At 47.0% G+C, this 19699-nt stretch overlaps 2 protein-coding genes across 2 annotated transcripts in view; both read left to right on the top strand.

Annotated features, from left to right (window-relative positions):
- Positions 1 to 478: 478 nt before the first annotated feature.
- Positions 479 to 15007, top strand: MCM2 (minichromosome maintenance complex component 2). Its single transcript, XM_043975283.1, has 16 exons — positions 479 to 625; positions 2573 to 2808; positions 3639 to 3814; positions 4195 to 4455; positions 5073 to 5292; positions 5743 to 5950; positions 7253 to 7387; positions 7830 to 8021; positions 9212 to 9305; positions 9788 to 10038; positions 10196 to 10322; positions 11852 to 11964; positions 12074 to 12322; positions 13189 to 13371; positions 13652 to 13807; positions 13916 to 15007. The coding sequence occupies exons 1-16, from the start codon at positions 620 to 622 to the stop codon at positions 14024 to 14026; spliced, it is 2718 nt and encodes a 905-aa protein (XP_043831218.1). The 5' UTR covers positions 479 to 619; the 3' UTR covers positions 14027 to 15007.
- Positions 15008 to 16574: 1567 nt separating this feature from the next.
- PODXL2 (podocalyxin like 2) overlaps positions 16575 to 19699 on the top strand; it is a 43006-nt gene continuing 39881 nt past the window's right edge. Inside the window, exon 1 of the mRNA XM_043977211.1 lies at positions 16575 to 16725. Coding sequence (XP_043833146.1) covers positions 16686 to 16725 — 40 coding nt within the window. The 5' untranslated portion in view covers positions 16575 to 16685. The remainder of the gene's footprint in view (positions 16726 to 19699) is intronic.

The raw sequence follows: 19699 nt of genomic DNA, 5'->3' as shown, positions 1-19699 counted from the left end.
ATATACTGCCCGGGCCGAATGAGACCCAGCTTCATGCACAAAGGTTCCAGATTACTCTCCCCATAAATAATAACTTATCCAATGAATTTTATGAAAATAAAATTGGCTTTTGCAGGCCTTTCCAAGGCCGTTGCCCAGTGAGGGCACAAGGGGGTGGGCCGTCCAACTCTTCTTGTACCCATGTTCTGGAAGAGTAAACTGAGGCTGCGGAGGAAACTTAGGACCTGAATTCGGAGTCGGAGGCCTCTGGACTAGCGCATAAATCGCTACAAGGGAACACCTGGTCAGAACCTCTGGCCCGGAGAGGGGCGGGGTGGGGGAGAAGAAGCGCGGGGGCGGCCGGGAGGGGCTGAGCAGAGTCCTGCCTCAGAGGCCAAGAAGCCAAGCAGCTCTTAGGGAGGGGGCGGGGCTTCACATGTCGAGCGGCAGCGGATTGGCTGAAGTTCCTCGGAGCCCGCCTCCTAATCGCCTTCCTCATGCATATTGATGACGTGCGCCAAGGAGCGTATTGATTATTCATGAGGTTTGGCGGGCTCCTCCGGTCACGTGGGCTTTTTCGCGCGAAAACTTTGCTGGAGTAGGAAGGAGTTGTGGCGCTGGGAGCGGAGCTGAAGTAACTATGGCGGTGAGTGGGGAGCATGGATAGCCGGGGGTTCGGGAGGCTGGGGAACGTGACCAAAGGAGAACCCGTGAAGCGGGCGCGGGGGACTTTGAGGGCCCTTGTGGGGGCTGCGATGAAGCAGGGATAAAGAAAAGGGGGTAGGTGGGGGAAAGAAAAATATGAATGCTGCGCCTGCGCAGTGAGCCGGAGGGAGGCCCCTGTGGCTCCTGCGTGCGGGGTAGTGAAGGTTGTGCATTAGTTCCACGGGGATTTATTAAGCGCCTGTTGGTTAGGGTCCCCCAGTATGAGGAGGGATGATGCCCCCCACCTTCAGAGAGAACAGTAGGGATGAGCACCCTAGTGGGGGGCAAATGGGAGGCCATTACTGGGGGTGGGGGGAGGTAACAGGGTGGTCGAGAGGGGAAAGTATGGGTAGGGGGCAGGGCCAGTGCAGGGGTAGGAGGTAGGGTGGGGGCGGGGACAGTCTGTAGGGGCAGGAGGATGATATAGGGTGGGGGCGGGGACAGTCTGCAGGGGTAGGAGACTAGGCCAGAAGATTTTTCTTTCCCTCCCAGTGCCCGTTTCCATGTACAATATATACATTGCAATAAGGCCGACTTCAGTGCCTCTGGTGGGCTCCTGAGCTGGGTTGGGGATGGCAGATTTAGGGCTGAAAGGGCCTCCTGATCCAGCAAGCTCATTTTAGAGATGAGGGAGGATCCCTAGGCCCAGAAAGGTGGTTGACTTGCCCAGAGTCATACAGGTAATTGAACCATAGCAGAGCCAGGATTCCAAGGGAAGGCCTGTTCCTTGAATCCTGAGTTTCCAGGCTCTATGTCCATACAAGACCTAGAGGTTAGAAGAGAGACAGTCTTTTCTCTCATTGGAACTTAAAGTCTAATAGGGGGAAAGGCAAATAGGTAATGGGCTACCAAGAGATAAGTGCACTGTCTGGGTGAAGGTAGTTATTGATAGAGAATCCAGAAAGACTTCCGTTAAAGCATCATTTATTAGATTACCAGCCCCCTCCCACCCCCAGATTTAGGCAAAGAAAAGTCTCTGTCGTCAGGGAGTTTGCCTTCTCTCTACTCTGGGTAAATGGGTATATAGAAAAGTCATTACAAAATACTTCAAAGAAGTTTCAAATGTATGGAGGGGGGTACTAACAAATGAGATCAGAAAAAGTGTCTTGAGGAAGGTGGTGCTTAAGCTGAGTTTGGAAGGGAGGGATGGGAGGTCACAAGAGGCAGGAATCAGGAAGAAGAGCACTCTATGGGGCTTCCTGGAGGAGAAAGGGAATGGCAGTGCAACCCTAGGGAACTTTGAGGAAGGGGGCTTCTCTTAAGGAAGAAAGATCTCAATCCCAGGGTTTATAGTCAGACTCTTTTTTTTTTTTTTTTGGTGGGGCAATGAGGGTTAAGTGACTTGCCCAGAGTCACACAGCTAGAAAGTATCAAGTGTTTGAGACCCAATTTGAACTCAGGTCCTCCTGAATCCAGGGCCTGTGCTTTATCTACTGCACCACCTAGCTGCCCCCTTATAGTCACTTTTAAAAGTGAGGAGGGGACTCCTGGGGGCTGAGCAGACACAAAAGTATTCTGCCTCAGAAGCCTTCCCTCTTGGTCTTTGATGTATGTAAGCATCCTCACCTACTACTTGAATTGGCACAAGGGCTGAAAGTGCCCCAAGTTATTATCTCCTTTTCATTCCTATCCCCAGTCTACCTTCTCTGCTTTGACAGAATTTTTTTTTCTTTTAAAAATATTGATCTAAAGGGAAATCTCTACTTTGTAGGATTCTTCCCTAAAGTAAGGGTAAAGCAAATGTGTTGCCTTATATATACTTCAGTTCTCATTCCATAGATCCTAGCTTGGACCCCAGCTCTCCCATCAAAGCAGATCCTCCTATGAAAGCCTCCCTGTCAATGCCTCTACACAGATGCAGGACTTGACCACTCTGGTCCTTTTGCAGGATTCCTCAGAGTCTTTAAATATAGCCTCCTCCAGTCCAGCTCGAAGATACAGGCGTGTCAGTGATGGTTTGACATCCAGTCCTGGGCGAGGTTCCCGGCGTGATGCTTTGACCTCCAGCCCTGGCAGAGACCTGCCACCTTTTGAAGATGAATCAGAGGGTCTTCTGGGCACTGAAGGGCTTCCTGATGAAGAGGAAGAGGATGGAGAAGAGCTTATTGGAGATGGAATGGAGAGGTGAGGGGTCTGGGGAAAAAGCAGACTTGGTGATGGGAGGGCCAGGGCTTTCGAGAAACGTTGTGAACCAGAATCCTACTCTTTAGGGCTAACTAGGTAGTATGCCAGGGGTTAATTCCAATTGTCTCTGCTTTTTAACAAGTTTCTTTCCCCTGCCTCAGTTCCCCTTCCATAATACAGAGATGATGATAGCAATGATACAGCATACTAGAATTTTTTTGGATGTAACCTCATTTGTCTAAGCACTTTCATCAGCAGAAGAAAAGGACCAGATTGATGAATTGTGCATACAATAAAAATTAGATAGCCAACATTTTAAAAACTCAATTAAACACCAAAATGGAAATTTTGAAAGTCAAAGAGATTAATAAAATGAAATGATAATATATGGAGAGTCATTTCCCCTTTGCTAAGATAATGTGTTATAAGCAAAAACTACATCAAGACTTTTGGAATCCCCTGTATGTTGAACATTAGGTTGTGATTAGGCAGACACATTGCTTGGAGGATGTTGGAGATTCTGTACTGGATCTTAGCAATGCTTTTTTCATTCAATAGTTTTTCTCTGACAGCAGCCTCAAAAGGAGAGCATAACTGCCCACCACAACACTGACCACAAAAGATTGATGTTCCCTAAACATCCCTAACTTTAAGTCCTATGTTCATTAATGTATCAAAGTGCTTTTTGATCTCTGGGGTCTTGAGACCTAATGAATGAGACAGCTGCCCTTTGCAGCCCTGAGGCTAGCCACAGGAGCCCTGTGTATGGATGACTTTAGAAGTTGGGTTGTCTTCCTCTGCACTAACTACTTGCTCCTGGGTCCCTTTAGGGATTACCGAGCCATCCCCGAGCTAGACACCTATGAGGCAGAAGGGCTGGCCCTTGATGATGAAGATGTGGAGGAGCTGACGGCCAGCCAGAGGGAAGCTGCTGAGCGGGTGATGCGGCAGCGAGACCGGGAGGCTGACCGAGGCTTAGGACGCATGCGCCGGGGCCTGCTGTATGGTAAGTACTTTGGATTTCTTGCTTGAGTTTTTGCTGGGGTAAGCAGCTATAAGTGCTTGATTCTATTGTCTTCCCATCCCAGGGTTTGGGGATAAAACTCTGAAGGGAAGATGGCATTTATGCTCAGTTAGTGACCTGCCATCCAACAAGTCCACCTCCTTTGGGGCTGCCATGATTTCCATGGTATTCAAACATTTTGGTGCCTCCATTTGCCCTTCTCAGCTATGGGTTAATGGCCGGGGTGATCTATTCACTGACTAATGGGAAAGGTGGGTTGGCCGCAGGGAGCATGCTGGACTGTTGGCTGAGAAGGAAATGATGTGGTGGAAGGAGGCTATGAACTCAAGGAGGCTCACAGCCATGTTCCTTATGGTCCTTAGACAGCGATGAAGAAGAAGAAGAGCGTCCAGCCCGGAAGCGGCGCCTGGTGGAGCGGGGCACAGAGGAGGGGGAAGAGGAGGAGGACATGATAGAGAGCATTGAGAATCTGGAGGACTTGAAAGGCCACACTGTTCGCGAGTGGGTGAGCATGGCAGGCCCTCGCCTGGAGATCCATCATCGATTCAAGAACTTCTTACGCACCCATGTGGATGGACACGGTCACAATGTCTTCAAGGAGCGAATCAGTGACATGTGTAAAGGTACATGGCCAGGGCTTCCTTCCCTTTCCCCTGCTCTCAGACCCAGCCCCATTTCTCCTTGGTGTTTTCTCCCTTTCAAAATACTTTGCACGCGTTCTCCCAACAGGATGCTATTTTTAGCCTCCTCACAACTCTTTTTGCAGATGAAGAAATTGGGATGTGGGGAATTCCAGTGCGCTGTAAGATCACTGAGCTTCAGGGAGCAGGGCTAGACCCAGATAGAGTATGAGGGCTCGGAGAATTCTTGCTTGGTGCTCTTTCTCCATGCCTGCTGTCCTGACCCCGTCATGGCTGTATCTGGGTTAGGGCCGTGTTCTCCCCAACACAGGTAGAAGGAAAGCTCCCTACATGGCTCAGGACCCTAGGGAAGAGCTGCCATGAGACCATAGAACTATTTTTGTGTTCCCCCACAGCTGCACCTTTCAGACCTCTTGGCCTGTCCTCTGCCCTGTGACTGAGCTCTCTTCCATGTTTTGTGCCTTCTCATTAGTGGGTGAGCTCAATGAGAGCTGGAACTGTTGACTTTTTTCGATGGTATCCCCGAACTTAATAGAGTGCTTGGTGTTGTAAGCACTTACTGCTTATTTATGCATTCCTTCATCTTTCCACCTCCCCAGAGAACAGGGAGAGCCTGGTAGTGAACTATGAAGACCTGGCAGCTCGGGAACACGTCCTGGCCTACTTCTTACCTGAAGCACCAGCAGAGCTCCTGGGGATCTTTGATGAAGCTGCCCGAGAGGTGGTGTTGGCCATGTACCCAAAGTATGACCGTATTGCCAGTCACATCCATGTCCGTATCTCTCACCTGCCCCTGGTGGAGGAACTTCGCTCCCTCAGGTGAGAAAGGGGAGCAGAGCCATGGCCCTTGTGGAGAGAAGCAGTGGCAGGGATTACTTAGCAGTTTCTTCTGCTAGACCATCTGAAAGCTGGGTCTCTGGGGTTTACTTCACCCTTTTAGAACCAGATGGAACAGTAGGATGAGAAATTGAAGTCTCATTGGCCTTTTGGATCTTCTGTTACCCAGAAAACCTGGGGGAGGTAGGGGGTCAGCCAAAGGGAGCACCTGCCATGGAAGCACATCATGAAGAGTTCTGTCTTGTGTAGGGATAAATATAGATATGGGTGGTTCTACCCAGTAGAGGCTTTTGTTTCTTGGAACAGGATTTCTCTGTGTCCTGAATGAGTACTACAGTTCTTCCCTGCCCTGGGGGGGGGGGGGGCCTCCAGTCAAAGCCAGTTTGCCTGTTGCCTCTGAGTGGTTCATCTTCCTTTTCTGGCTCTCCATAGGCAGCTGCACCTGAACCAGTTAATCCGAACCAGTGGCGTGGTGACCAGCTGCACAGGAGTCCTGCCTCAGCTCAGCATGGTCAAATACAACTGCAACAAATGCAACTTTGTCCTAGGACCATTCTGTCAGTCCCAAAACCAGGAGGTGAAGCCCGGCTCCTGCCCTGAATGCCAGTCTGCTGGTCCCTTTGAAGTCAACATGGAAGAGGTGAGCACAGGTGGCAGATCTAAATGTTGTTAGATGGTTCAGTGGATAGAGTAGCAGGCCTGGAGCCAGTAAAACTTGAGTTGAAATCCAACCTCAGATACTTGCTAGGGGTGTAATCCTGAGCAGGTCACTTCACCTGTTTGCCTCAGTTTCTTCATATGTAAAATGTAAAATAACAGCACCTATCTTCCAGGGTTGTTGTGAGGATCAAATGAGATAATATTTATAAAGTGCCTAGTGCAGTGCACGGTTATTGTAAATGATATGTAAACATTAGCTATTATTATAATTACCACTACTATTGTCTGCCTGGAGGAAAACGATCCAGGCAGTGTGAATTGGTCATTTGTTTTGGGTGCTCAGGGCCCGTGGTGGGGTATTCCCTGAGTCTGGCTGCATACATAGCATGAGGGATCCCTTCCTGTGCTTCCTAGTGTGTCAGGATGGGTACCATCTTCAGCATCACCAGGTGACCTTGGATAAATCACATCTTTTTTCTTTGCCTTCAACCATGTCATTTCCTCACAATGGTGCTCCCTGAAGGACTGTGAAGGCTTTGACCTTTCTGGTGGACAAATAGAAGGAAAGAATGAGAAGTCATGAGGTCAGCAGTGATACTCTTTGTCCTTTCATTGGAGAGGCTTCTAGAGAGGGGCATCTCAGGGTATATCAGTGGAAAGTATATACTTTCTATATGCCCTTGTAGAGTGAGATGTGGGCTCTTGTTCTGGTTCCCCCCTAACTAGTTGTGAGCCCTTTAGCAAGACATTTATCCTATCTTTATCTATATTGGTTTCTTCAGATATATCAACAGAAATATCCACATCTACATATCCTGGCCAATTCCATAGGGATATTTTTATGACAAAATGAGATAATGTATATGAAAGAGCTTTGACAGATTAAAAGCGCAACATAACAAATCCAAGGCATTGCTGTCTCAGAGGAGGAGGGAATTACTAAGTTTGCACTGTCAATTACATTAAATATTGATTAAGCACCTGCAGCATTCAAGGCAATATGCCAGGTACTGAAGGGAGTACAAAGAGGAATCAAATTGAGGGTCCTTACCCTCAAGTAATATAACAAAAAAGGATATTGAGTGCTGTAAGAGGTGCAAATGTTGTAGGGATTTGGGGCAAGGCAGAGACCATAAATCCTGAGGGATTGGGCAGACTTCATGAATGATGCTGCTTTGAACTGAAACTGGAGAGCAGCCATAGCTTTTTGAGCAGGGCAATGGCATGACTAGTGAGCAGTATGTTAGGATTCTCTCAATCATGTGTCCTTTGTCTTTTCTAGACAATTTATCAAAACTATCAGCGCATACGAATCCAAGAGAGTCCAGGTAAAGTGGCTGCCGGCAGGCTTCCTCGGTCCAAGGATGCCATCCTTCTTGCTGATTTAGTGGACAGCTGCAAGCCAGGAGATGAAATTGTGAGTGAACAGGAGAAAGAGAAGGGGCTGAACCACCTTCACCTCAGGATCAGACACTAGAAAATGCAGAAGAATGGGTACAGGTTGGGGAAAAGATGGTTGTGACTGTTTGTAATAGGTAAAGTGCATATATAAACTTGAACCAGTCAAATGAAGAAGCCTGGTGTGATGAGAACATCAGAATGGGACCTTGCTCTGCCATTCATTCATTGGATAGTTTAGGGCAGGACAGTTTATTTATTTGTACCCTGGTTAGTTAAGTAACTTGGATAATGGGGTTTGGAATTATTTTCCTTACGCTTCTAAATAATTTCCTATGTTGTTTTGTCAGGATTAGGGGGTGTAAGAAAACATAAGTGGTGGAGTTTCACTGTGGGTCTGCTCACTCAGTCTTGCTCCTCCCATAGGACCAATGATTACTTCTTCCTTTTCTGTGGTCCAGGAGCTGACTGGTATCTACCACAACAACTATGATGGCTCTCTCAACACGGCTAATGGCTTCCCCGTCTTTGCTACTGTTATCTTGGCCAATCACGTGGCCAAGAAGGATGACAAGGTAGCTGTGGGGGAGCTGACTGATGAGGATGTGAAGACCATTATTGGCCTCTCTAAAGATCAGCAAATTGGAGAGAAGGTGAGTTTGGGGAGAAATCTTGTTGTGGAGATGCTTTTCTCTAGACCACCTTGACCTCTCTTGTCTGAGTCTTTAATTCTGAATTCATCCTTCCCCCAAAGCGGTCAGGGCATATATTGGATCTTGGGTGAACTGTGGGTGTGAATCCATAAGGTAGGACAGGGATGTCTTAAAGTTGCCAAGATCCCTCATTTTGGGGGCACATAACTGCAGATAATTTTATTTCCACTGTGTGGAGCTGATGCATCACCAAGCTATAGGAAGGGACCTTAAGGGACTGTCTGCAGGCTAAGTATATGCTGACTTGGAAGCCTGGACCTCTTGGGGTAATAGAGGTACTCATTCATCTTATTTTTCCCAGTGGTCCTGGGATTATCTTCACCTCAGGAGATAAATGGCAGTACAAAAGGTGTCAAAGAAGCTTAACATTATTGCCATTGTTTGAAAAAGTTAATGCCAAAGGTTCTAGGTCCTATCATGCTTCAGGCTGCTTGTGTGAAAGGCAGAGGATCACCTTTAGCATTCTCCTGGGGGTAGGGGTTGGGGGATGCAGCCTGTATGCAGAGAGGAAGATGAAAGAACCCTGACACCTCAGGGGAGGGGGGGGTGGCACATTCCCCTTTTGTAGTATCCAGTGCTATCATTCTGTCCCAGTCTTTTCTATTGAATAAGAAAGCCCTATGAGGGAGTTAATGGGGTTACCCCATTCTAGGAGCTTTGGCATTTTAATATAGGACCACAGGGGAGAACAAGGGAGTGGAAGAGAACATGCTGGCATCTTGGGGTTAGGGAATTCTCTGCCTGGAATGCTTGTCCCACTCACCACTGCCTCCTGGCTTCCAAGTCCCAACTCAAATCCCACCCAGGAGACCAAGCCTTTCCTAATTCCCTTTAATATCTGTGAACTGTCTCTGTTAATCATCTCCACTTTATCCTGTCCCTGTCTTGTTTGTATGGGTGTCTCCCCCATTAGACTGTAAACTCCCTGAGGGCAGGGTCTGTCTTTTTTGCATCCCCTGTGCTTAGGACAATGTCAGGCACACTGAAGGCTCTTGAAACCTGTTTAACTAAGGAGAGAACACTCCTCAGCATTGCTTATTAGAAATAACCTGCCTCTCTAATATAGGAGGAGCTTATAGGGGTTCAGCTGCTGTCAGCACCTCTTGACTAACACTGATTGATTCTTTCAGGTCTTTGCTAGCATTGCCCCCTCTATCTATGGACATGAAGACATTAAGAGAGGCCTTGCTCTAGCTCTGTTTGGAGGAGAACCCAAAAACCCAGGTTAGTGGTAATGGACCACAGGGCTGGCTTGTGACTTTTTCTGTGCTAAGTCTCTTCCTCCATAATTATTTCAGTGCACATCTTATTGAGGAGTCTTCTCTGTGGCTGATTTGGCAGAAGTATATGTGTTTGGTAGTTTGCTCTTTGAGGGTGAGGACGCGTTCAGAGGTAGCTTGTGTGGACCAGGGATACCTGGTCGCTTTTGGATGCTCTGCATGCTCTTCTTACCCAAACCAAAATGGTCCAAGTGATCCTCCTCTTCCCCCCCCCCCCCCGTCCCCCCCATGATACCTCAACACTTTCCTCTTTGTTTTTGTCATCAGTTAGCTATCTTGCTGGTGTGATGTTGCTTCTTTGTACCTGTTGCCCTCCTGACAGAGTAAGGGATCAGTGGACAGTTCAGCTAGTTCCTGCCTTCCTCACTTCCCCACTCCAGGACAGTGCCACCTATCCCTCAAACATTTCTCCCTTTCTCCTTTTAGGTGGCAAGCACAAGGTACGAGGTGATATCAATGTTCTGTTGTGTGGGGATCCTGGCACAGCCAAATCTCAGTTCCTTAAGTATGTGGAAAAAGTATCTAGCCGAGCCATCTTCACCACTGGCCAGGGGGCCTCAGCTGTGGGGCTCACTGCCTATGTCCAGCGGCATCCTGTCAGTCGAGAATGGACCTTAGAAGCTGGGGCCTTGGTTCTGGCTGACCGAGGCGTGTGCTTGATTGATGAGTTTGACAAGGTGGGTGCTTGGGCTTTTTAGGGTATTGAAAAGACTTTTCAGAATTTGGGGTTTATGGGAGAAGATCTTGGCTTAAGCCGAGTCCTAAGAGTCTGGTATAGGAGAATATCCAGAGAGTGGGGGTATGGACTAAGAAGGATGCTTGCCTATACTTCAGATGAATGACCAAGACAGGACCAGTATCCACGAGGCCATGGAACAGCAGAGCATCTCCATATCCAAAGCTGGTATCGTCACCTCCCTACAGGCTCGCTGCACTGTCATCGCTGCTGCTAACCCCATAGGTATTAGGGTTGGGCGGGTGGGCATGGCTCTTCCTTTGTGAATATTGGGACTGATGAAAGGGCTTGACTCTTAGTAAAAGACCATTTCAAAAGGATTCTGCCCTTGTGTTCTATGAGTCCCTATGACCTATTTCCTTCTAATCTCTACCATCATAACTGCTAGAAGTAGATTGGGGCTTCTGCTCCCCAGGTTTGGTTTGGAGAAGTAACTGTTGACAAGAAGTGCAACAAAGCTTTTGACAAAATATGTTAGTTTATGTTAGAAACACTAAAAATACTAGCTCCCAGTTACATAGCCTCATACAATTTTCGAAGCACTTGGCATACATTATCAGGACTGAGCCTCTTAACAATCCTTTTGGATAGGAGGTGCTATTATTAGCTCCAGTTTACAGAAGAGGAAATAAGCTCAAGAGGTTAAGCAGTTGGCAGCACACAGTGTTTCAGGGGACACTTGAACCCAGGTCTTTCCAGGTTCAGGACCAGTGTTCTACCCACTATGTTCTGTAGCCGCCCCCTTTTATTTTAAAGCTACCCTTTGATAACTTTTCCTTGATATGAGAGAAAGTATTTGTTTAAAACTAAGAGCTCGTAACATGGGAGATGAAGCAGGATGAGATGCTTTCTGACTAAGAAGGACAAAGCAAGACTTCCTGTTGTCATCACTGCTGTTCATTATAGTTTTAGAAACACTAGTTATCGCAGCAAGATTTTTTCTTATGGCATAGAAGGGAAAGAAGAGATCAAGTATCCATTTGTGGGTGATATACTTTGTTTAGAAAACCCAACACAACAAAATTAACCAAAATAATACATTCTAGTGTGTTTAACAAGATACCAGAATATAAGAGAAACACTAAAATGAGAAGATGATAAAAATAATATCACAGCAATCAAATGTATCCAATACTAGGTCTTTAAGTTTATAAAGACGTGAAACCTATATAAAACTAACCATAAAAATTTTGACAATAGTAAAAGGAGTTAAATAATTCTAGAGATATTCAAAGTACATGACTTAGGTTGAGCCAATAAAGATGGTGATACTGTCTAATTTATAGATTTAATATAATGCCTAAATTAATGAAAGTAATTCTTTATATTTGTATGTCACTTTTGAGATCAGTTAAAAAAAAGAATAAAGGTATTAGGAAGGCAGTCCTAGGGTCTCAACTGAATACTTCTGTTTCATCCACGTCTACACTCCACTCTCTTTGGAAATGTGAGAGAGATAAGTCAGGTCTGTACTGCCTTGCAGATAAGGTGTTGGGTTTCTATAGGGCAATTCAAATGTTGCTACACGTCTTATTATTAGCTTTCTTTGTCTGAGAAGCAGCTAGACCCTCTGAACTGTTTTCCTGGGGCATTCAATCCCTGTAGAAATAGTGTCTCCCTTTGTCTTTGCAACATCTATTTGCTGTAAGGACCTTTTTGTCCTTGTTTCTACCTTGGGCTGGAGAAAGCCCTCTGAAAGCTGAGTATAGAGACTTAGGAAAGTAAAAGTTAATTGAATCACCCTTATGTCACAGGAGGGCGATATGATCCTTCATTGACCTTCTCAGAAAATGTGGACCTCACAGAGCCCATCATATCCCGATTTGATGTCCTGTGTGTTGTAAGGGACACTGTGGATCCTGTTCAGGTACAGATAGCATTCTGTTGATTAGTTGGTTGCTCTCTTATGCTGCAGGATATGGATTTGGTTTAGAAAAACAAAGTATCCTGACTGACCTTTCCCTTCCCCTCACCAGGATGAAATGCTGGCCCGCTTTGTGGTTAGCAGCCATGTTAAACACCACCCCAGCAATAAGGAAGAGGAGGTAGCCAATGGCAGGACACAGGAACCAGCCCTGCCTAACACATATGGTGTGGAGCCTTTACCTCAGGAGATATTGAAGAAGTACATCATCTATGCCAAGGAGAAGGTCCACCCAAAACTCAATCAGATGGACCAAGATAAAGTTGCCAAGATGTATAGTGACTTACGGAAAGAATCCATGGTGAGAACCCTGAGAAATAAAACTTAGACTGGGAAGAAAGGTGATTTCAGTTCAGTCCAGAAGGTATTTACCAAGGCCTACTATATGCTAGGAACTGACTACAAAAACCAGTAGTCCCTGCCCTCCGGTTCATGTTCTACTGCAGGATACAGTATATAAGCAGGGAAGCAAATAATAATTTGAAGACAAAGAATACCAAGGGCTAGAAAAGGTTTCCACTTTAGGTGGTGATATCTGAGGGGAGCCCTAAAGGAATTCTAAGAGGTGTGAAATGAGGGGCAAGATCATTGGGACAGAAAGCCTGAATCAGCAAGTTGGCTGGTTTGGCTGGAAGGAGAGTGTAATACTAGGTTAAAATATAATTGGGAGGTATTTAACAAAATACAATAGAACCTAGATACTGTTAACCTGTGATTTTTAAGTCAATATTCAGCCCATAGGGATCCCATTTTTACTTCAGTTTTTTTTTTTTAGTGAGTCAATTGGGGTTAAGTGACTTGCCCAGGGTCACACAGCTAGTAAGTGTTAAGTGTCTGAGGCCGGATTTTGAACTCAGGTACTCCTGACTCCAGGGCCGGTGCTCTATCCACTGTGCCACCTAGCTGCCCCCTTTTACTTCATTTTGACACCACTGTAGTAGGTGTAAAGTGGGGGGGGGGGGGACGTACCATATCATATGAAGAGTTTTAAGTGCCAGGCTGAGTAATATGAACCTATTCATCACCAACATAGTTTTTCCAGACTTGTTGGACGAGTGTGCAGGGAGTGTTCCTTCAGTTTCCTTGCTATACAATACTTCTCTAAACTGTAAGCCTCCAATGGGGTTTCCCTGCAGCTAAAGCCTGAACACGATCTCTCTCTGGCAGGCCACAGGCAGCATCCCCATCACAGTTCGGCACATTGAATCAATGATCCGAATGGCAGAAGCCCATGCCCGCATTCACCTTCGGGACTATGTGCTGGAAGATGATGTCAATATGGCCATCCGGGTGATGCTGGAAAGCTTCATTGACACCCAGAAGTTCAGCGTCATGCGCAGTATGCGCAAGGTAGGACACAAATGTGGGTTTATTTGAGGAACAGTTAAACAAGCCAACCTTGCCTGAGAAGGAATTCAGTGGGGCATTGGGGCACTCATGGTCCTACAGGTGGGGCACTAACCTCGCCCCAAGCTGCTCTACTCAGTGGAAACTGGCCTGTTCTCATAGCTGTGAGCAAGTAGAGAAGGCAGGGGACACAGCCAAGAAGCTGGCTAATGGGGAATTTTAATGCTGTAGAAGAATGGTTGAGAGCACATGGGTTGATCTTGTGTCCCTTTCTTCTTGGCAGACCTTCGCTCGTTACTTATCATTCCGGAGGGATAACAATGAGCTATTACTCTTCATCCTGAAGCAGCTGGTAGCAGAACAGGTGATCTACCAGCGCAACCGCTATGGGGCCCAGCAAGACACCATTGAGGTGCCTGAGAAGGACCTAGTGGACAAGGTGGGCATGGAGGGCAGGGATTTGCTGTCCTGGGTCTTAGGGCCCTATTTGGGGAGCATGGGCTATCAGATAGCATGCTTTATTTCCCTAATATCTCATCTGTTTTAGGCTCGTCAGATCAACATCCACAACCTTGCTGCTTTTTATGACAGTGAACTCTTCAGAATGAATAAATTCAGCCATGACTTGAAACGAAAACTGATTATTCAGCAGTTCTGAGACCTCAGGACACTGTAGCTAATTATGCACTTTGCTTCTGGAAGGTCAAGTCAACATTGAGCACCCTGTTTGCTTTGTGCCTTAGGGAGACCTCACTCAAGAGCTTTGTTAAACCACCAGGGGACAAAGGAAAATGGTGATGTTCTGTTTGGTTCAGGGTTGGAACACTTCAGCTTGGCCACCAGGGGCCCCTTGGCTGTGCGTTCTGAAAGTCACTGTAGTTGTGGGCTGGAAAGGTGATTTTGTATGTTCTCCTCCTTTGCTGCTTTTAGATGCCTATATTTTGTATTTTTCTTCCTAGCTTGAGCTCAAGACCCTGTGATCTAAAAGAGGATCCCCTATTGGTATTGGTCAGAGAAAATTTCACATTTAATATACAGATGGCATAAGATACCCTGGCCCTGTCCTTAGCTGACTTTGGCCAGATGAGGTAATTAAGAATGGCTTCTTCCACTCCTGGTAGTTACCATCTTTGGTTGTTTCTGCCATCCTTTGCTTAACAGCAGTTACAAGTGAGTAGGAAAGACTTTTGTATATCACTTTTAGAATTTTCTGCTGTATATTCATCTGTATAGAGGCAAATGCCTGTAGAGAAATCTGGCAATTTAAAGTGTATAATTCTGATCCCACCTGGCTTCCCTCAATTGACAGTTAAGCAACAAATGTATGACTAGAGTATGTGATCATGAGGGCCAAAGGTTCAGTCATCTTTGCCACATCCACCTTTTTCCATTCCAGCGGTTTCCTTTTTACCATGAGTATTTGTACATTGGATTTTCACATTTGTAGTTTTCATTTTGCATAAGATGATTAAAGTGTTTTCTTGGAAATGCTGATGTCTAAGTGCCTTACTTGAGGATTCAGAGTATAGTAGAAATAGAGCTAGAACAGGAACTAGGAAAAGTAGAGTCTTAGTGCCTGGTTCTGCCACCTAACCAACACTATAACCTTCAGCCTTAGGTCTCCTAATCTTTGTGAACAGTACCTTGCTTTGCCTACCAAGGTCATGAGACTGTTTCAGGGGGAAAATGAGAAGGCAAGTGTGGCACAGATGATATAGTGCTGGACCTGGAATTGTGAAGATGTGGGCTTTAATTGTGTCCCTGATGCTACCTTGTGTGATCACAGGAAAGACTTTTCAGAGCCTCACTTTGCTTATTTGTAAAATGGGGAATAATACCTGTAGTACCCGGTTCACAGAGTTATGAAATGCAAAAGAGACAATGCATTGATTGCAAAGCTTTTTGCAAACTCAAGTGCTACGTGAAAGCAGTTTTTAATTATGAACATTACGGATACCATGTTTTAAAACACACACTTAGGGTCCCAGGTGCCTCTTGAGAATTTTCTTTAGATCAGGCAGATAGCAGGGCCTGTTTATGGGTTGGTTAGCCCGGGGCTGATTGAGAACTTTAGAGGTGCTGACAGGTAAAGTGAAAAGATCTCTGTGACCTCTCTTAAGCAACCTTAATTACCTAAGTAACCTTGAGCAAGTCCCAACTTTTCTGGGCCTCAGTTTGCTCATCTGTAACATGAGCAAGGTTGGACTGGATGGCTTCTAGGATCCCTTTCAGCTCCAAATCTGAGTCTCTGAAAAAGATCAGCCATTTGGGGTGGAAAGGGCCAAAAAGCTGATCTGTTCTGACTCCCGCCTAGCACAGTAACGCTTTAAACACCATAGTCACTGCCTGACCACTTCCAGCGATGAGGGAGCTGACTGCTTCTTTCACCCCTTGGTCGGTTCGCATCCCTCTCCCCTCTGCCCGCAGGGGCCCTGGGAAGTCACCACTTCCGAGTGAGGAAACAGGAGTAGAGGAAGTGAAATGATTTTTCTCGAGATGACAGGGAGGAGACCCGGGCTTCATGCCCCTGCGCCCCGTGATCTAGTCTTACTTTGGCTGTTTGGAACAACAAAGTTTGCGGACCTTCGTGCAGAATCTTCACTCGTTTACTTACGATCCGGGCGCCAGGACATTTATTCCCCTACGCCTTCAGACTCCCACCGCCTTAGGCCCTTCATCGCTAGGCTGCGTAGTTTCCAGGGCTCTTTCGGCTGTTCTTAACTGGCTGGGGGGGGGGGGGAGTGCCCCTGTCCGGAGGGACGAGGTCTGGCCTGGTGCCTCCAAACAGCTGCGGCCAAGCAAGGCCTTGGTCCTTGGTCGCGTTAACCATCTCGAGGCCCGGTGTGGGCCAGGCACCGGAACCTTTTAGGTGAGGCCCCGCTTGGCCCGCGGCCATGGTTGGAGGGCTCCTCTGCCAGCCGAAACCTCCCCCCAACATGTGGCAAAAAGGGCATGGAGAAGGCTTCTAGAGCCGTTGAGAGGTGATGGCCGTTAGAGATGCGAAGCACGTGAAACGGGCCCCGGCTCCTGATTGGCTCGTCCCGACAGAAAAGGGCGGGGCTGGGGGGAGGGGGTCGGTTCTTCTGCACCCGCTTCCTTCCGGTCGAGGCGCGAGGCACGCGGCCCGGCGAAAGAGAGAGGGAAGGAGGGAGGGGGCGGGGTCCAACGTGAGTGACTGCTCAACGGCCCTATCACTCTCGCCCCGCCGGCCCCGCCCTCCGCGCTCGGTTACGCCCGAGGCGAAGCTCCAGGGTTGCTGCGGCTGCAGGGGGAGTAGGGCGCCCGGGGCGGCTGTGGGAGCCGAGTGAGGCTGCACCATGGGCCGGCTGCTGCGCGCCGCCCTCCTGCTGGCCTGGGGTGAGTGTCCGCCAGGGCCTGCCCGCACAATGTCGGGAAGACCCGAGGAGGAGGAGAAGAAAGGGGGGAAGGGAAAGTGAGAGGGGGAGGGTCGGTGACAGACACGGTGCTGATGGACAGCGCCTGTGTGTGTGTGACACTTGTACGGCGTGTGTGTGTGTGTGTGTGTGTGTGCGTGTGTGAGACACGCTGCTGGACAGAGCCCGTGTGTCCTCGGTGTGTGTGTGTGTGTGTGTGTGTGTGTGTGTGTGCGCGTGTATGTGTGAGAAAGAGAGAGACAGAGAGAGAAAGAGATAGACGCTGGTTTACGGGATGTGTGTGTGTGAAACACACTGCTCCGGTGGGTGTGCGACACACTGCCGTAAAGGGTGTGTGTGTGTGACAGACGTTGCTGTACTATGTATGTGTGAGACACACTGCTGTGCGGGGTGTGAGAGTATGTGACAGACGTTGGTTGGTGGGGGGTGTTTGTGTGAAACACTGCCGTTCATTGTGTGTGTGTTTGTGTGTGTGTGTGTGTGTGTGTGTGTGTGAGAGAGAGAGAGAGAGAGACGATGCTGGACAGCTCCCAGGGGCCTCGCACACGCGTGTGCTTGCGTACTCGCCCCAAACCCCGCTGTGCTGGCTCTGGGCTTTTCTCATGGGGTAGGTGTGCACAATTTTGGGGGGGAGGGGTGGAGGAAGGAGCGGTCAGTCTCACTGCCGGATAGCCCCTGTGAGGCTTCATGCAATGTGTGTGTGTGTGTGTGTGTGTGTGTGTGTGTGTGTATGTGTCCGGTTGACAAGCAGTTATCTCTGGACAGCCCCCACACAGCGATCGGTGTGCATAAGCATGTTTGTAAGTGTGACACTCTCCTGGATAACGCGTATGTGGTTTCATACAAGGTGCGAGTGACAAACGCTGCTGGACAGTTCCCATTTGCCTGACTTAGGGACATTTCGTGATTACTAGACGAGGGGGGTGGGGTATGTATGTGCATGTGATGGAGGTAGACGTGCTTGGGAGTTGTGATGTGTACCATACACACTCCCCAGTGGGCTTTGACCCAGTGACACCAAGGGTGTGAGCTTCTGTGAGAATCAGATGGGTGCTGCTGGACAGCTCCTGGAACCAAGGCCACTCAAGGCTATGGGGTGAGAAAGAAACAGCCTGTTTCTCTATGGCTTTTACACAAAGAAGAAAGTAGTGGAGTATGTGAGATAGTACCTTGTACATAGTAGGTGTTCAAAGTAGGTGCTTGATAACTATTGATTAAATTCACATTCAGCAGCCATACGAGTATGTCGAAATATTTTGCAGTGAGTGTTTGTGGCAATATGTAACATGCTACCTTGGCCTTACGTTCCTGTGGTGCTTTACAATTTCAAAGTGTATTCACACATATTATCTCACTTGCTCCTCAGGACAACCTCCGTAGGGATCTCATTTTTTACAGATGAGAAAACTAAGGTGCTGGGAGGTTAAATGTCTTGTTTATGGTCACATGACTGGTTAATATTTGAGCTGGGATAGGTTTTCTAACTCTTGATCCGTTATCATTTTTGTTACATCACACTATCTCATCCACAGAGGGATAGTTCCTATGTGATTACTGCCCAAGGGTGAAAGCTATATATGTTCATGTGTTTGTATTACAGATGCTGTTGGATTTTGTGTAGCTGCTAACTGAACAATTAGGAATGTATGATTCTGTCTCTGAGACAGACACTGCTGCACAGTCTGGCATGGTTGTCATGCAGGGGTATAAGGATGTGCTTGTGTATGTCATAAATGATGTTGAATAATTATTTTAAGGTACTTGCTGCTCAAGTCCTCTTTCTATCCCTGTACTGACTGCAGACTGTCTCCTGCCTTAGCCAATCAAGGCTTTGCAGAGAAATGTAAAGCAGAGTATAATAACTCATTCCCTGTTTTCCCTTGGGATTCTATCATTCTGACTTAGTGGTAGTGTTCTTTCACTGACCTATTTCAAACCCCCAAGCAGGGACCTCCTAAGGGAACTAATGTATTTGTCTCTGTCTACCAAAAAGGTGCTTAGAATGAATTGGATCTCAGAAGCATTGACAGAAAAACAAACAAACAAACAACAAAAAAAAAACCCCTATTGCTATCTCTCATGGTTGACTGCTGGAATCAGGAGCAGATTACTGGGACTGAATTTGGAATCTGAGAATGAGCTAGAGAATTTCTATTTGGCCTACCTCCTCCCCTTTTCTCTCTGGGTTTATCAGTTAGATATTCAGCTCTTTGGGAAATCTACATGGCATCATAGTATGATCAAAAAGAGACCTCAGAGGCCATCTAATTCACCCTTACATATCAAGTATCAGAGGCAGAATTCGAACCCAGGGCCTCTGACTCAAGAGTCAGTGTTCTTTCCCTTGTCTCGGTGTCCTTTCTGACAGCTTCTTTTACTCTACCCACTCTGTCAAGCATCATAAAGTAACAGAAAATTAAAAGTGCTTAGGGGTAAAGAAAATCACCCATTCAGAGCGCAATCCTGAAATATCAAAGTGGGTGTGGCCTTAATTAAGGCAGATTAATTGTTAAGTGTGAAAGTAATTATACTTAGAATGGCTAGGTCTGTGCTACTATTTTGGTGTAATCTTATTGTAGGCATATTTGAAGAGAAAGGACTCCCATCTAATTACCTAAATAATTACCTACTGTCAAGGTCTTTGAAAATATCAAGGTCTATATAAAGGCAAAATAATCATCATAGAAGCAAAATAACCAAAGAAAGTGGGATGCTTCCTGGAGAACATCAGCTAAAACCTAGAGATGAAAACCCAGGAAAACAGATTCTCTTACACAGACACAGACACACACACACACACACACACACACACACACACACACACACTTTCATCCAAGTTGTTTAAAGCCCTTGGTTATTTCAACACATTCAAAAGAGATAGGAAAGAAAGCAGGGAAAGAGAGATGTGTTGCAGAGAAACTGACTCTCCTTACTTT

The sequence above is a fragment of the Dromiciops gliroides genome, chromosome 1 (assembly GCF_019393635.1).
Source record: "Dromiciops gliroides isolate mDroGli1 chromosome 1, mDroGli1.pri, whole genome shotgun sequence".
Lineage (NCBI taxonomy): Eukaryota > Metazoa > Chordata > Mammalia > Microbiotheria > Microbiotheriidae > Dromiciops > Dromiciops gliroides.
The sequence above is the reverse complement of the archived record's forward strand: the minus strand, read 5'-3'. Positions and strand labels throughout refer to the sequence as shown.

Bases quoted from the DNA above. Each gene is read 5' to 3' on its own strand.
- MCM2 (XM_043975283.1), top strand. The intron at 9,306-9,787 runs GTTAGTGGTAAT...TTCTCCTTTTAG, and splicing joins AGGAGAACCCAAAAACCCAG to GTGGCAAGCACAAGGTACGA. The intron at 11,965-12,073 runs GTACAGATAGCA...TCCCCTCACCAG, and splicing joins ACACTGTGGATCCTGTTCAG to GATGAAATGCTGGCCCGCTT.